The 17080-nt window shown below is 38.4% G+C and overlaps 2 protein-coding genes across 3 annotated transcripts in view; one reads left to right on the top strand and one right to left on the bottom strand.

The window, feature by feature from the left end:
• WAPL (WAPL cohesin release factor) overlaps positions 1 to 17080 on the top strand; it is a 155345-nt gene that overhangs the window by 7242 nt on the left and 131023 nt on the right. The gene's annotated exons all lie outside the window — the stretch shown is intronic.
• The window catches only part of OPN4 (opsin 4), a 25215-nt gene continuing 9109 nt past the window's right edge, over positions 975 to 17080 (bottom strand). Inside the window, exons 3-12 of the mRNA XM_009272386.1 lie at positions 15650 to 15783; positions 14295 to 14498; positions 12264 to 12435; positions 11199 to 11363; positions 7960 to 8067; positions 6628 to 6808; positions 3287 to 3439; positions 2679 to 2747; positions 2182 to 2220; positions 975 to 1341 (exon numbers count right to left, since the gene is read on the bottom strand). Coding sequence (XP_009270661.1) covers positions 1150 to 1341; positions 2182 to 2220; positions 2679 to 2747; positions 3287 to 3439; positions 6628 to 6808; positions 7960 to 8067; positions 11199 to 11363; positions 12264 to 12435; positions 14295 to 14498; positions 15650 to 15783 — 1417 coding nt within the window. The 3' untranslated portion in view covers positions 975 to 1149. The remainder of the gene's footprint in view (positions 1342 to 2181; positions 2221 to 2678; positions 2748 to 3286; positions 3440 to 6627; positions 6809 to 7959; positions 8068 to 11198; positions 11364 to 12263; positions 12436 to 14294; positions 14499 to 15649; positions 15784 to 17080) is intronic.

The raw sequence follows: 17080 nt of genomic DNA, 5'->3' as shown, positions 1-17080 counted from the left end.
GCTAGAAGAAGCACCAGGGAAAAGCAGAAAATCACTATTTCATAGAACTCTTTTACTTTCCTTTCGGGGGAAGTAAGTACAATCTCATGGATTTAGTCACTGTGGGAAAAAACCTCAGCTATAAGGATGCTGCTGTTTAGAGAATGGAAGAAATAAAATGGTAAAGTGGGGATGGCATGGATTCCACACATCTCTGGAACAACTATTTTTGGAGAACTAACCCTTCTCCTCCCAAGATTTACTTTAGAAAAGCACATCTAAAGGTAAACCGCTTTGAGGTATTAGAAGGCAAATGTATTGACTTACCCATAAGACATTTCAGTACAAACATTGCTTTGAATTCTGTATTCTTCTCATGAAACCTGCTAAAGGAAAGTTGGAAGGAGTTTCCTAATACTTTCCTATAGCTCTGGGAAGGTTAGCTAAGAGTGGGTTAAACTGGTCTCTTAAGTGACTGTTGGAAAAAGAAGCTAAGTATGGAAAGGACCATAGCCTCATCCTCAGTGTGATTCCTTTCCCTTCGCCCAGAATCTCAGAAATTAACATAAAGACCTGAGACTTCAAATTACTGCTCAAGTGCATTGCCTTTCAATTGGATTGTAGAAGAAAATGAGGGAAAATGTGTCATTAATGAGAGAAGGAAGCACTGACTGTGTGATTTAAGTTTTCATTTGGTTTAGGAACCTCACAGTAATGAAGAAACCATCTACAGGAAGTAATGTATGTTTTCCCCCAAATCTCTCAGCTTTAGCTCGGTAATAGCTTTGAAGTTAAACTACACTAAGTGAACAAAGGCCAGTTTTGAATCTCATACTTCCCTTTCCTCTCAGGTTAATCCTAGGAGGCTTGTAGGTAAGATCCATGCAGTGGTGGAATATACCTGAGCAGAGTAAAATCCAATTGGAAGAAATTATTTAATGAGCTGCATAAAGAAGAGATAATAAAATTATAATGTGACTCAGATCAAGAAGTGAACTACTGGAGAGAGTTCTGATGCTGAAGAGCTTACTCCCCTTGCTTTTATCCTTGCTTGTCTTGTGTCTTTGTAGGAGCATTTCAGAACAAGGTAGGAAGGTATTCTGGATTCAGCGGGTCCATAGTTGTTCCAGAGGTATTGGCTAAGGTGACATTCTGGCTTGCACCACCCACTTAGCTGTTTGACTTCTTGTTCTGCTTGTGGCTGTTGATCTTAGGGTACAGGAAACCAGACTTGTATCCAGAAGGCAGCTCTACTCCTTGGACATTGCTGTATGTTACTGTAATGCTGGGTATCTGGGCTGCAGATGGTCCATGGTGAGACTCTCCTTTTCTTTGTCCAATACCATTCAGGCTCTCACCTCTCTAAAGGATGCAAGGATTTAAAAGAAATGGAAAACACAAACATATACAAGAAGATCAGGTTGCATCATCTATGAGAAGTGGCATATATTTAGATAAGCTGATCCCCACGAATAACTCAAAACCAAACTTAAAGGATGGAGGAAAAAGTAGATCTGAACATTTTTTGAATGTTTCATGAATAACTTATGAGAAAAAACCTGTTAAACAAGTTAACGTACTAAAGCACAGACTTTGCATTTGCTACTTAAGAGCTGGTCTACTTTGATGAAAGACCGGGCTAATGACAGCATGTTCGACTATGAACAGAAGTGCTGTGAATATGCTCAGTCTATGAATTCAATGAAGTAAGGAGTCCCTCCATAAAGAGGGACCGTTTAGGTTCACTGGGGCAAGAGGTGATGTAAAATGTAGTGATAACAGCATAGATAGTTTGAAGGGGGAAGTAAACTAGAGAATGAAGTGAAAACAGGAATTGAGGGGAAGATTAATTAGCATTTTTTGACAATAGCAATGCTAGCTGTCACTTGCGCAGGACCAAAAAATGAGAGTGTTAGGCTGAGGCTAGCAATAGCTCATAAGGGTCACTACTAATAATAAAGAGATAATTTAAGATGTTTATATTACACTGGGGTTAATACTGCAAAGATAAAACTGTCTTGTTTTCACCTGTCAACTCTTTTCTCTTATTTCCCCGTCTGTCAAGCATTAAGGCAAGTTGACTCACTTGTGGCAGATGTCAAAAAAATTTTATCAGTATGCTGTAGCTTTGTTACATGGAAGAAGAAATAGACAGTAGCACATCTTACTGAATAGGTGATATGGCGTGTTTCAAAAACTTACCTTGATTTCCTCCAAGTTGCGTTTTTTAGATGTTTGGTGCTACCCAAAACAGAGAACATTAAATAGTTAACAATGTCACTTTGTACAGCAGTACTTGCCACAAGACTATGGCTGTCTCAGAGGTACAGCCATCGGAATGGCTATCTCAGCTTACTGTGTATATTATTCATATAAAGATGGCACAAAATTAATGCTTCCACGCTCCACTAAGGAAATCACAGACCTCATCAGGGGACCTACTGAATTCAAGAAAATATTCAAGTTCCTTGAAGAAGTTGGACTTAAGGAGAGCCCTGTAGTACATGTGTTCTCCTTCTGCTTAGTTTCAGCAATGATCTACCCTTTGTGGTCATGTTTTCTATATTCTGCTGGGAGTATCATGTGATTTTTGCATCTCAAAAAATAACTTAATTTGTGCTCAGAGACTGGGATTGTCATTAGTTTTTGTTCCCTCAGTTAGTTAGACCCATGCCAAATATTAAAATATTAATTCTTACAGTAGGTGTAGCAGTGTACTCTGTGACATTCGATTCTACCATGGATATGTCATCAGCATCTGCAGCTGTCTGAAAAATGAACACAGATGAGAAAGACATAAATGACATACAGGTATGTCACAATATTTTACATAGGTGAAATGCAAAGTATAGGAAAAAGAAAAAAAAGGGGACAGCAGAGGACTGACTGAAAAGTAGTGATATGATAAAGATAGCCTTGTTTACCTGTTACCATATGTGTTCACTTGATAGCAAATGGCGAGACAACAGAAAGATTGACCAATTTGGTCAAGATTTGGACAGTGAAATAAAAATATTACTGAATACACACTTAAAACCAAACACAAGACAACATACTATTCAGATGCTAAGTTCACTAAATTAGCACCTTTGCTTCTCAGAAATGCAACAAAGACAGCTGAATAATGAACCAGGGTGGAAATAAAAAGCTGATGACCTTTTACAGTCTCTAAGTCATTACTCATTGCGTTAACTCATAGGTTATCCCCATCTTCTTGGCAGGAACCTTCATGATTAATTGTGATAAAATGTGCAGTTTTGTTAACCTACCAGTTGTCAGAGAATTTAGATATTACACAGTCTATTACCTTCTCACAAATTCCAGAATCATGGCGCTTCAGTTTAGGTTTGACTCTTATGTCACTAGTTTGAGTTGTGTCTTTACCCGTTTCATAGGAAATCTGTCTGCTAGCAAGTCTGGAGAACACACTGGGGGTATCAGTTTCTGTGTCAAAACAGACCTAAAATGAATACAGCAAAAACAACATCACTAGGTTTCTTAGACTTCCATCCAGTTTGCCCCATAAGAATCAGTTTTACCTAGACAGAAATTGTAAAAGAGAGAGACGTTGTGTAAAGGACATTTCAGAAAAGTTATGCCATGTATGACTTCATAAAATCTTTGCTTATAAGAGGTACAAACAAAACTATCAAGTCTGTTGAGTCTAAAATTTGGCTTACTTTTTTTTTTTTTTCTCCACAGGATGCACTGCAAAATTTCAAACAAAATAGTGTTTTGTTATAGTCTATTGTTGAAACTTCTCTGATGCACCTCGTAGCTCTGAGGAGACAGTGTTTCCGTAGTAGTACCCCATTAGGAAACACAGGTGTTTGGAGGAATTAGGGCCAAAGTTTCCGACGTGGCTTGGGTGGAAGCAGAAATACATAGAAGGAAATGTCTGGGGACTGCAGAATCACTGCTTTAGAAACATTTTCTTCCATAAAGGAGCCCTGATTTTATAAACTTTGTTCCAATTAATGGGAAGACAAAAAAATAAAAAGACAAAAAAACCCAACCCACCAGAATTTCCTAGAAGTCAAAAATTCTGTTCCTTTTCCTCACTCTGTCAGCCTTTTCACTACAATAGAGGAAGAATCACAGAATTCCATAGATCATAATAAAAGAATGAAACAGCTAATGGGGTTGTGATGAGCAGCTCATTGCAAACCAGCCTATTTTCTGTTTGACAGTGAACCTTGTCTTAAAATGGGGGAACATAACAGTGCTATATACTCTTCTAAATTTTTTCATGCAGCAAGGGTTTTTCATAAGCAATCTACGTACTTTGGATGTAGCTTCTGTCAGATAAGAGTATATAATTGCTTGAAAATACTCAAAACATTTATTTGATACTTTCAATTATTGATACTTTTAAAAACTTTCCCCAGGGAAGAAAATAAAAATAAGACGTGTAGAAAAAAATGAACTTTGATGGAACTGGAGAAATTGGCTTGATGAGTCTGTTACTATTAAGAGAGAATCCCAATTAGTGATGCTATACCAGAATTTTAATACATAACAGATTGATTGCTCTAAGGAGGATCAGGATAATTTTTTCTGTGTAACTGTGGGGAAGGATAAGGGGAACACAGAAGAAGGGGAAGGAAAAATTAATTTAGTTTGGAACAGTGGCAATCAAGATTGTATTTTCAGAAGCAGCTTTCTAACTATTTGGGAAGAAATGATGAAGATGAGTCTACAGGGCAAAGTGTCTGCAGACTGAAGTGTCTCCATGGAAGACTTTTTAGAAGAGCTTAACAAAATATCCAGGAGGACAATCTAAACATATGTTTTCCTGCTGAAGCACAAGAGGTTGGGGAAGGCTATTTTCTGGATCCCAACATTTTAAAAAATGTGTACTGTGCTTCCCATTCCATGCATAGAGTGTATTAGCACTTACAGTCCCATTTGATTGATTTTTAAAATGGAAGCAACTTTATTTTCTGAGCATCTGTTCCGGAGCTTGGCTCCTTTTCATTGTGAAGAACTGAATGGAAATTGTTTCTTTAGGATTTTCCAAGGTGCAGAATATCTTTGCATCCACAGGAGTACAAAAAAATTGCATAAAGATAATTTATTGGCTTACAGTTTGATGACCAGCCTTGACATAAAATACATAGCAGCACATGTACTGCCTTTTTGCATTGTGACTGTAGCTTAATAGAGCCACATATGGTGCAAAAAACCCCAAAACAAATCATCAGCGAGCATCAAAGCAATTTTGTTTGTTTGTTTTAAACTTGAGCCCTTCTGTCTGCTCTGTACTTCAGCTAAACTGATATTACTTACTAATAAATCAGAGTATTCTATGGTCAAATCGTATACTTAAGGGAAACATATATTCTTGTCAGAAAATCTTGACTATCATTGTTCTGAACAAGATCCAGACTTACTCAAGGCTTACAGAAAATTCCAGACTGAAGCATGCCAATTGCTTGGAATTTTTTACTTTAGGTAATTTTTGTTCTCCATTCCACTCTTTTACCTTGAGTGTTAAGAGTTGCTTTCCTAAGCAAAAAGAATTGTTGAATTGTTTGTATGGTTCCCCTTCCCTGGCACTGATGGTAGTACAAGAATATACAGTGTTACTGAAGGAGTCTGTTATTTTTGTAAGGATCAGGATTCACAATCTAAGACATGCAATATAAAAATGTTCCTTTTTTATTAGCTAGTTTTAAAACCTTCCACCTGAATGGTGGCTACTAGCCAGAAGAATTTAATTTTGATTGGACTGAGAAGTCAAAAGAATATAGAGGACAAAGAAATTGAAAGGTCACTGTTAAAAACAACTGTCAGAATTCAGCGCTTGGCTGGATTAGATACAATTATTACCTTGACTATGAAAAAGAATCACCAAGAAAATTATGGCTTTTCATATATTTGGAAATTTCATTTAAAACAATTGCAATGAACTAACTAATATGCTTAGTTACTTAGTTAGTAATGTAACTTTGGGTTGCAAGAGGGAGCCTAAGATGCCAAATATTTGCCCTGTTTCCAGCTGTGCAAAACAATCCTAAAGAAACAATTTCCATTCAGTTCTTCACAATGAAAAGGAGCCAAGCTCCGGAACAGATGCTCAGAAAATAAAGTTGCTTCCATTTGGTTTCACTTCGACTGGCAGAAGCAAGCTGTTGAGGTCTTCTGTGAGAATGATTCTGTAATGGATTTACTGATTTGTCTAAATCTGATGATTAATATGTTTCCAAATACAGCCCACTTCACTTTCAGAAAGCATTATCTGTTTCATTACAACCTTGCTTTCACTAGAGAACTATTTAGTGACCCGCAGTTTCTTTTTTGTGTGTGTCCAGACTCCAAATCTGTGGTCAGACAAGTACATCCTAGAAGTATGATCAGACTTTCAAGGGTGCTCTGACTCTAAGCTTCCCCTACTTTCTGATGTAAGTTGTTCCATCTTTCCACTCTTCCTTCAGTGTCACAAACCATCAAGAATACAAAGATCTACATTCCGCTTTTATACTTCATCCTCCTGTCTTTTATTTCACTTTGTCCCTCTACTTTCTTTGGAGCTCTTGCAATGAGCACCATAATGCATTTCATCTAAAGAATCTACTTTGAAGGACTCCATATGAAAATTAATTACTTGGCCATTAAAAATGGATGTATGGGAAGTGTTTCCCTTACTGATTCACTGTCAGAGAGAGAAGACAGTTGCCTTTTTCCTTTCTGCGGCCCACTTAGCTCAGAAGACTGGCTGGGTACGGTTGCTCGTCTGGAGGAGGGATAACTGCTGAAAGACCGTGAGCCTTTAGGAGAAACTCTCAGCAGGGATCCAAGGCAAGGAACATATGTTGCAATGGCTGTTCTAATGGATGAGAAGTAGAACCAGTCAGATTTTTTTTGTTAGCACAAAAATTCAGTCATCATAAACAATGCATTTATTCAGAGAGATGAACTAATGCTGCATGGACTGGAAAATCAATGGGTACAAAAAGAGTTTTCCAGATATCCGGTATCTCATATACAATCACCCTGCAAGATCACTTATTCGCAGTGTTCTGCAGAACTCAAATTTATTGCTTGGCAGGGATAAGGGCATTAAAGTATAACTCTTCGAACTGAAGGGAGCTATTAAAATGATGTTTTATCTGCTTTCAGCTTAATCAGGGTAAAAATAAAATTCTGTCCCTTTAAACTTAACCTCGCAGAAGTACCACATAATGAATTATTTTAATCTTCCCCTAAGCAGCTATTCTAGCTTCCTCTTACACATCTGTTTGCCGGCTATCTGTAGAGTTGTACAAAATATGCAGTTATATTACAGTATTTCCTCATATGCTGCGTAAAGAAATTCTTTTGCCCAGCTTTCCTCTTCTTTCCAGCCTTCCCCACTTAGATGTTCACACCCACCTCTTCTCTATCCAGTTCCCCAGTAGGTCTTTGTAAAGGGTGAAACAAAAGCATATATATATGGCTTTGCTGCCGTCCGTCAGATCTCATAGCCTGCATCTGAACTTGATATGGTAATGACCCTAGATGTTACAACTCAGAAGAAATACTACCTGAAATATGAAAGCTTGAAGAAAGGTGGGGAGGATGCACAAAATAGGGAAGAGGTGGACTGACTTACTGAATTGCATCTCTCGCAGGCCTGGTTAATTTAACAAACTGCTATTTGCAACACTGACAAATGTCTGCATCTCTCATGAAGATAGTTAAAAAATTTATGGTGCTTTCCTTTGAGGTGGGAAGGTGTCTGTCTTTTATCGTGTAATCTGTGAGTACAGATCAGTATCCATAAACATCTCTAACTCCCATCTGCATAGTAATTTGTTCCAAGTACAAATTCCACCGACGTTTATATGGCGTTGAGAAGTTTTCTTGGGGAAGGCGAGGCTGTCTTGCAGAGGTAAAATGAGCAGGTGAAGCAGAGTTCAGGTGCTAGTCCTAACAGTGACAAAGTTACTGTCTGATTTTCTTTGCTATATTAAACATAGCTTATAAGAGTGAACTTACCTGTATTTGGGGTGAGTGATAGCATAAATGATGGGGTTATGGATGACAGAAGCTTTGGCAATCACAGCTGGTATGGAGTTCATGAAGGGTGTTAGGACGTGGGAATACCTAGAGTAATGCAAATACATTATATATTTAGTATTGAGTTCTGTGTAGTCTATGCAGTTACACACTGACAAGACAATGCTTTATTAGTGCTCCAGAGAGAGTAAAAGGGGGAGTTCTGTACCCAAACAGTGACAGAACAAATTTTACATACTTTGCCTGTAAAGATCAACACCAGCCTAATTGCATTTCTGAGAAACATGATTTTCTTGGGGCTTCTCTTGCAGCACTTCACTACTATGACTCAGGATGGTGATAATTCCCATGTTGTTTACCCTAGGGACAAAGTCAGCCTTCAAGAAGTGAATGTGCATTCGTAAGAATATCTATCTGTTCCAAACTCAGCAGATATACTTGCTGAGTAATATGTCACTAAATAGGTGTGCAGAATGAGGTATTATAGGGAAAGATAACTAATAAATCTATTTTCCTATTCAAACTTTATTTTTTGCCTGATCTGAACTAAACAGTGAAGGGGAAGTATTTTTCTGAACTAAACAGTGAAGGGAAAGTATTCTCAGGTGTCACATGTTACGTTCATGTGGTACTATGACCATGCATATATGCAGGTGATGTGACTCTAAAGGATAAAAGAATTATGACTGATGTCTATCGGCCATGCTGCTATCAGCCAGTTAATTTTTGAAGCTAGCTTGAAGTAGCCCATAAGGGCTTGGTCAGAAGAAAGTCAATAGAACAGCTCAGACCAAAATAACAATAACATTTCATAGGCAGTTTCTACCAGGCAAATTCTTCATAGGCCTGCTTAGAGGCTATGAAGACGTCTTCCTGCATTGGTAGAAAGAGTTCTAAGTGAAATGGCCCAGTAAGTCCGTCTTTCCTCCCAGGGATAACATCCTTTCTTTATCACTGCTCTTCTTCCTGAGAAGACAGCCTAAGCTCCATCTTTCAATTAGCCTTGTATTCCTACAATATTATGGGAGAAAACAGGTTCTCCTCTCAATCCTCTCTCAGAAGAAGGTCTGTCATATGAGTGCTGCAAACGAACAACGAAGAGGATTGCAGAAGTAGGGGGCAGCTCATCTTCCTGGTGAAGAAATTTTTCATCGTACTATGGGAATATTTATGCTCTGTGATGAGGTGGCAATGGTTTGCCAATGGTAACACAGGAATCATTTTCTCAGCCGCCTGAATGTTGAGATGCCATTTCACCTCTAATTTAAGGCTTTCCTCTGATAAGCATGTTATCCATATACAATTTTTAACATAGTTTCTCCTAGTCATACTTCTAAAGCATTGGGTAGAGGTGTAATTCTTCACAGAGTCTGGAGAACACACAACGGTACGACCTTGCTGGAATGGAGTTTTTGACCCTGAGATGAGAGAGATAGTGCTTTGGTAAGACTGAAACAAACAGTGACAAAGGCTTTTGTTTAAGCTAACCATTCCCAAAAAATACAACCTGTAGACCAACAATATTAGTGAGCATGACTCTGTGCTAGCTCAGTATTCCCCATCCAAAATATTTTCTAAAGGAATTAAGGTTCTTTCTTCATTTTGGGTATGTTGTTGCTCTGTCAGATGAGTTGTCTTTAGTCCAAGGCTATAGCCACAGACTCCATGTCTGCCTCCCGTATGTGGCATGCAGTGATTTTAACGAAGGCATGGTTCAGAAATAGAAGAAAAGCTGAATGAAGCTGTGTTGCTCACCAGATGTCTTCATGAGCAAAATTTGCAAATGCCTACTTGTCACATACTGTAGAGTTATAAAATTGTCCATTTGTTCAGATTTTTTCAGTGTGAGACATGGGCTAGAAGTCAAGTTCAGCAGGCACTTGATCATCCTAAAGTAGGTGCTGAATCGTGTAGGACAGCCTGACAGGTCTACATAGCTAAAATGCTTAGCTAAGCATCTAAAGGCACTTGATCATCCTAAAGTAGGTGCTGAATCGTGTAGGACAGCCTGACAGGTCTACATAGCTAAAATGCTTAGCTTAAAGCATCTAACTTTTTTTTTTTTTTGAGATATCTTAGAGCAAGTAGAGCTGCAAGGTAGCTGTGCTGCATTTCTTTGTCTTCTTGCTCTTCCTCTGTCTCTAGCTGGTCACATATCACCAGTGGTGGGTGCCCAGTACCTCAGTCCACCTGTGATAGGGAACGGGACACTGGGACGCATCCTAAGGATTCGCATTTCTGAGTGAGGAACCTGTTTACCTTCATGGAGAAAATGTTTGCTGCTGCTTGGAATTGCCCCTCTGGATACAAAGGGAGAGAATCCTCTTCTCTTAGCATTTTTTCTTCTTAAGCGTAACATTTTAGAAGTGGTATGTTTAGGAAGCTGCCTTCCTAAGCTGTTTGAGAAGAGGCCCTGCAGTGGCCTCTTCCTTAGGTGTGTAACAAAAATCACCCCTGCCTCCCAAAATGCTCCATCATAAGTAAATTTATCCTGTGTGTCAATTTTAGGAAAACCTACTTTTTATTTCTGACTTGAAAAATACAAATAGAAGTGTTTTGTACTGTCATAGGAGTCTTCCACTTGAGGATCTGCAGTTAACGACTTTCTAAAGCAGATAGTCACACCCATTTTACAAAGGCTAAACTGAAGCACAGGAAAATTCACGTTAACATGGGAGAAATATCCACATGGAGCCAAGGCATCCGGACTCCCAATCCGTTACTTGTACCTGGATTGTAAACTTGCTTATACATGTAAGGAATTTCAGCAATTTGATGTAACACAAGAAAATTAATAGACTTTTGTAAGTAAAAGAAGCGGAGAAAGAAAGGAGAATCAACCCCTGTGTGGATCTTTTGGGGCCCCTTATTTAGCATTTTGGTGCTAAATAAAGTTCAGATAGTTCAAATATCCTAGCATAGAGAATCTGCATTCAGAAATCATCAGCACAGTAATGTTATGTTGCCAGTAATAACCTTCCTGTTTTCTTTTTATTTTTTTCTTTTTTTTTTTACTTTTTTTTTTTCCTAAAGTCAAACTAAGAAAAAAATCACAGTCAGCATGTGCCTCATTTGTTAAATGTCACTCCTAAATATGTGAATGTTTTGGATGCACTTCAGGCATTAGACTTGACAGGTAGCTTTGACTTTCTTGTCTTTTACAATTTCACACCTTTTGCTTTCACTGAATATTCCTTTGCTGATACATTCATAATTACCCAGCAAAAGCTACCAGAGCAACAACAGAGTATGGTGACCAGGAAATGACATAAAGCAAGATGACAATCAGTGCAATTTTGGCCATCTTCCACTCATTTCTCATCCTCTGATACTGTTTCTGGAACTCCTTATTTCCATGTTTGCATCCGAATGTCTGAATAGACCTAGGGGAAATAAACATATAACAGCAAAAAAAGGAGGTAGGGAATTGAGCAAATAGCTTCATAAAATGGGGCAACAATTACTCTTATGCTAGTTTATGCTAAAAGTCATGCACTTTCAATGTGTTAATGTATGTATGTGACTGGTCCTTCACAATTCAATGCACTTTTGTTGCACTAATCAATGGCAAAATTCACGTGTGCTTCAGTGAAGAAAATAGTCCTGTACCAGAAGAATTTCCACATAAATCAGGTATTCAAGCCAATTGAACAATGCTATATTAAATATAGTTAGAGACATCTTTGCTTCCCTAGGTCCGAATTTGGTACCTTACTCTTATCTGTACTTCTGAGCTATATGACTACAGATGCTGGTATCTACAGGACAGATATCTACAGATTACAAATGTAGTGGCAGACATTGGCCTTTATTTTTACAACAACAGTTTTTGTTTCAGAGACCTGGGGTTAAATGTTTTACCTCTTTTTCACCCTTTGTCAAACATGGAATTTGTAGTTTAATTCCATCTATTTTTCTGTGGAATAGTTGTTGATACACTGTTGTTAGGTGTCTCTGACATCCCTTTAGTATTTATTTTGGTTGGTTAATTTCTGTAGTCCTTTCTCATCCTTCAGATTTCTCTTGCTGCTACTCATACCCTTTTCTGCATCGTTAGACAATATACTGAACAGCTCTGGCTTAAATTCAGGAATGGCCCTTCTAAGGATCATACTTCTTACCATGTTGACTATTGACAGAGTTCTTGTTTGGTTTCCTGTCTCAGTCATGCATACAAATTAAAAGTGAAAAACTTCCCAATTTTCTTCTGTTAGTCTTTGTTTTAAGAAAATAAGCAGTCACTTAAACAGAAGGATAAAAACTTAAGACTGTTGGCTACTTACTTGTTGGCCTTCTTGATAGTCTCAAATATAAAGACATAGCTGTATATGATAGCAATCAAAGGAATGAAAAAGACGAAGCAGAAGAGCAGCATCGTGTAGGCACGGACTGATGGTGTGAAAGTCATGTAGTCCCAGGAACAGGAAGTCAGCAGACCCTCGGGAACATATGCACCTAGAAAGAAAGACAGGAGAAGGCATAAGCCATGAAGTGAGTCTTATTCTGAATGCAGAAGTTAGAGAAAGATACTGAGAATAACGTGGGATCTAGTCCTATTCTCTTAGAGGGAAAAAGAGGTTAAAAGGATACGCAATTCTTTGTTTAAAGCACCTCTTTTTATTTTCTTTTACTCTGTTGCCCTATTGTGTTTATGTTTAGCGGTCTAAGGTTTCAGATCGGAAAACTGAATAATTTTGTTTCAGTTCTTGAATATTGTTTAAAGCTCAGCATAGTCAAAGGGCATCTCTCCAAATACTTCAGTGGGTCTTGGATCAGACCTGTATTGTTTTTAAATATGTCCATTTCCTGTCAAATTGCTGTCTTCCCAAGGAGTGAAATGAAACTGATTGCTATAGCTACCACTTTCAGCTTGTGCAGATAAAAGAAATTCACTGTGCAAAGGAGAGAGATTTATGGTGCAGACGAAATTAATTTTGTCATGAAGTTGAGTAAAAGTAAAAAAAATTCATATATATGTAATATCCTGCCTGAAATAAAATATAATCTCCTTAAAGGAACTGTGTCAAACTGTTAAGTAAAGAAATTATCAACTGCAATGTCTTTTTACCTTTGTATTTTAATTTTCACTGTTTACAGTGATATTTTCTGTTGAACTCTTAAAAATATTGCATGAGATGTGCTCAGATGCATCTAATTACCATGTGAGAGTTAGTACTATGGGTACTATTAGGATCTAATTACAAGATAACAACACCCTTCAAGCAATTATTCCACCTTCTCCAATTAAGAATCTAGAATCTAAGACTATTGTCATTTTGTTGTTCTAACAGCTCCTCATTCAACTAAAGGCTGCTTCTCCCAGTATTGCAGTTTGCCTGCTTAAACATGCTTCATGTTTATGGGGGACCAGAATGACAATAACAAGACAATAACAAAACTCTGCTGAAATTCTACTCAGTAACTGAGTTGGTTGCAGTATCCTTTGGGAAAATCAAACATTGCTATGTTCTCACCTCAGCTGAGCCGACACATTCTCTTCTGGAATTAGGGAGCACAATAATGGCCTGGGGTTTTGAATGATGAGTTCATTCTAACTTACTGACTGAAACTGGTGACTCATAGGAAACAAATTAATGGTAGTGAGGCGGCTTCAAATGAGGAAGAATAACAGAAACTCTCTTTGTTACAAGTTGCAAGGATCAAGATGCTGTACGTGTGTTCCAATTTGCAGATGTAAAATTCACATTTACAAAAGCAAATTAGTTATTACTAAATGCCATCCTTATTAGAAGCCTTAGTGAAGATACCAATGGCTGAATGGAGAATGTGACCAACACCTAGCGCAATTTGCCCATCTAGAACAAGTCAGGTCTTACTGAAGAAGTACTTGCACAAAATACTCAGACTGTATTCCTCTTTTATGCGAATAAAGAAATGTAGATTGACACTATTGTCTTACACAGCACCTTTGGGGAGGAAAAATTCATCAGAAAAAACATAAATACATTTATTTCACTGTTATATTGTTGAATTTGGTTCAACCCAAGTAGGTACGGGATAATAGGCAGGCACATCCTTCATAAATTTTGTCCTTGATTTTATCTACTGTTCTTTATTCAGTAAGTAATGAGCTTAAGGAAAAGTGCCATTGTCATATAATATGCTGTAATACACACTGGATTTTTTTCTTTTGATTAGAGATCTTCAGTTTCAATACGTATTTTATCAGTTTTCTTCAAATTTATTTATTCAAGCCTAATATGCAAGCCATTAATTCAACTCTCTTCTGTACCTGTAACCGGTCTTTAATCCAATGCTATGAGGGAAAAATACTTTTATTCCATTTCACTTACTCCATCCAAAGAAGGGCAGGAGGCTCCAAGCCAAAGAGTACAGCCAGACTCCTACCAGGATTATTAGGGCCTTCTTCTTAGACGTCACTCCAACAGAAGCCAGAGGTTTTGTGATGACAAAATATCTGTCCAAGGCAATCACCATCAAAGTGATCATAGATGTAATGCCAAAAAGAGCTCCACAGAAGGCATACAGCTCACAGCCTTTCAACGAAGATGACAGAAGTAGCAGTGAAATTAATCTACGCATGCTAATTAATTTCTGGGAGAGTTCAAGTCTGTGTTTCTTGTGAACTAATGTCTTCTGGAATTTGTAAAGCAATGGAACTTCAGTTTTCCTGCTATTTCAAAGCTGCTGTCTGTCTCGCTAATTACATTATCCATGGAGATAAACTTTAAAGATTTTGTTTGCTTGGATTGCTGGAGACAGTGATACTTAACATATTTTCACTCATTGATTTCTGATGTTTCTAGTGGGATCATTTCAGCAGTCCATTAATATCTTGTTTAACTCCAGTTTTACTGCAGCTCCCGTAGAAACAGCTGTTTTGCTTAACAAGGGGTTATAGCTACTTTGATATCATGGAACCATTTATATCTCAAGGTCAGCATAACTGGAGTAAATATGCAGACTATGAATATATTAATGAGTGATTTTAATTATTCAAACAACCTAATGATTAGAAGCAGGGGTTTGGTTTGTTTTTTTATTTTAACATGTATGCAACTGAACACTTCATGGAACTAAACAAAATGTGCTTTTGGTCATCAGAGATCAAAATAGCAACATTATTTCTCTGGCCTTCCTCTCTGTCAATACCTGTTCAAGAGGCAAAGACTAGTCTTCCTCTTACTACAGTTATAGAGGAAGAATGAAAGCACCTTCATTCCACATTTTCTTACTGCACGGGAAATGTTCAGTTAATATTTCTCTTGTGAAAACTCACTTTTGCCAGGCTTTCTTGCCTCTCTTTGCCAGGTGCAAGTGCCAGAGCAGGTTATTTAGAACAGCTGTTAAGCTGGTGTGTTGGGGGGTGGTCCTTCTTTGTCATAGGACTCTGCCAGTAACTAAGTTATAAGATGATTGGGGAAGAATGCTGGCAAGAAGACTAGTCCTTGTGCCTTACGTTGCCAATGTCGCCTTTGTATCTCATATATGTAGTTTTCCTCTCAATGGTGGGAACGTGTTTAGTGCACACAGACAAAAATGTTCAGAAACATTTGTGTCAACACTGAAACAATGTTGAGCAATGTTCTCGACATTGCAAGTGTATCTGAGGGTAAGGAAATAGTAGATTAACTGCCACTACGGTAAGAACATACTTAGAGATTTCTTAGAAAGAATGTATACAAACCTTTCTCACCAAAAATCCAGCGTTTGTGGAGGCTGTTGGTGAAAAAAACTGGAGACTGCGTAATGGACATCAGGAAGTCACTAATAGCTAGATTGATGATGAATATGTTGGCTGGAGTCTGAAGGCTCCTACTCCTACAAAGATCAGAAGGAATGTTGCTAAACACTGCTGCACTGTTAATTATGTTGTTACTCTTTCCTGTGAGCCTTGGCAGCTTCACAAATACCAAGGCACACTACATAGCAAGCTAGAGCAGAGTGCTTCTCGTTTCCCTCACAAGAGAACATAAGCAAGGCTCAGTTTTACACATTTATACTCCTGTGCACTTTAGAGGATTGTTTTGATAACCAGCTCAGTGATGGGAATCAATCATATTGTTCTTTAAATATTCTGACCCAGTGCACTGCATGTCCACTATTAACAGGAAATTAAAGTTGATGTACTCTATGGATTTGCTGGATCTGGGTCGTGTTAAGCAGGGGGAGGGGAGCACATTTTCCACTGCTGATAAGATCAACAGTGACTTCCAAATACAGGGATTAAGCAAACTCACTATGTACCACATCAAGCATTTTGTTTTACATCAATTTTTCTCTATGACACTCATTTCACTGGCCCAGACACTGACTTTAAAAAGAGCAATAGCCAGCCTTCAGTGTATCCTGCCTGTATATGTTATTCATAGTATTACAGTACAGTGTTTTAAAGCGTACACATAAAAGCTGAACTGAGAGCTCCTCAGTTTGGGGCTCAGTGTAACTTTTTAGCTCCTTTCTCAAATTTTCAGTCTTAGACACAATTGAAAAATACCAGAATAAATGATGGGTTCTTTGCACTGATCCAGAATCAATCACTAGGACTACTGTCCCCTATCTGTCAATTTAGGAGCAGGGAGATACTAGTAGATGCTTATGGGCCGCTTGCATTTGTTCAGTAGTCTGCAAAGTTACTGAACATATTTCTATTTCAGACAGCTGGCTGTCTTACAGTTTGCCATTACTTGAGGCTGCTTTGTAGGCATCTGATCATAGAATCAGAATCATAGAATCATAGAACAGTTTGGGTTGGAAGGGACCTCTAAAGGTCACCTAGTCCAACCCCCCTGCCCTGGGCAGGGACATCACTGGTGAGGCAGGGACATGCACTGGTGAGGCCGCACCTTGAATACTGTGTTCAGTTTTGGGCTCCTCACTACAAGAAGGACGTTGAGGTGCTGGAGCGTGTCCAGAGAAGGGCAACAAAGCTGATGAAGGGTCTGGAGAACAAGTCTGATGAGGAGCGGCTGAGGGAACTGGGACTGTTTAGCCTGGAGAAAAGGAGGCTGAGGGGAGACCTCATCGCTCTCTACAACTACCTGAAAGGAGGTTGTAGCGAGGTGGGTGTAGGCTGCAAGAAGGTCTCCCCAAAGCCTTCTCTTCTCTAGGCTGAACA

The sequence above is a fragment of the Aptenodytes forsteri genome, unplaced genomic scaffold (assembly GCF_000699145.1).
Source record: "Aptenodytes forsteri isolate BGI_AS27 unplaced genomic scaffold, ASM69914v1 Scaffold106, whole genome shotgun sequence".
NCBI lineage: Eukaryota > Metazoa > Chordata > Aves > Sphenisciformes > Spheniscidae > Aptenodytes > Aptenodytes forsteri.
Note: the sequence above shows the minus strand (reverse complement) of the source record. Positions and strands in the feature narration are given on the sequence as shown.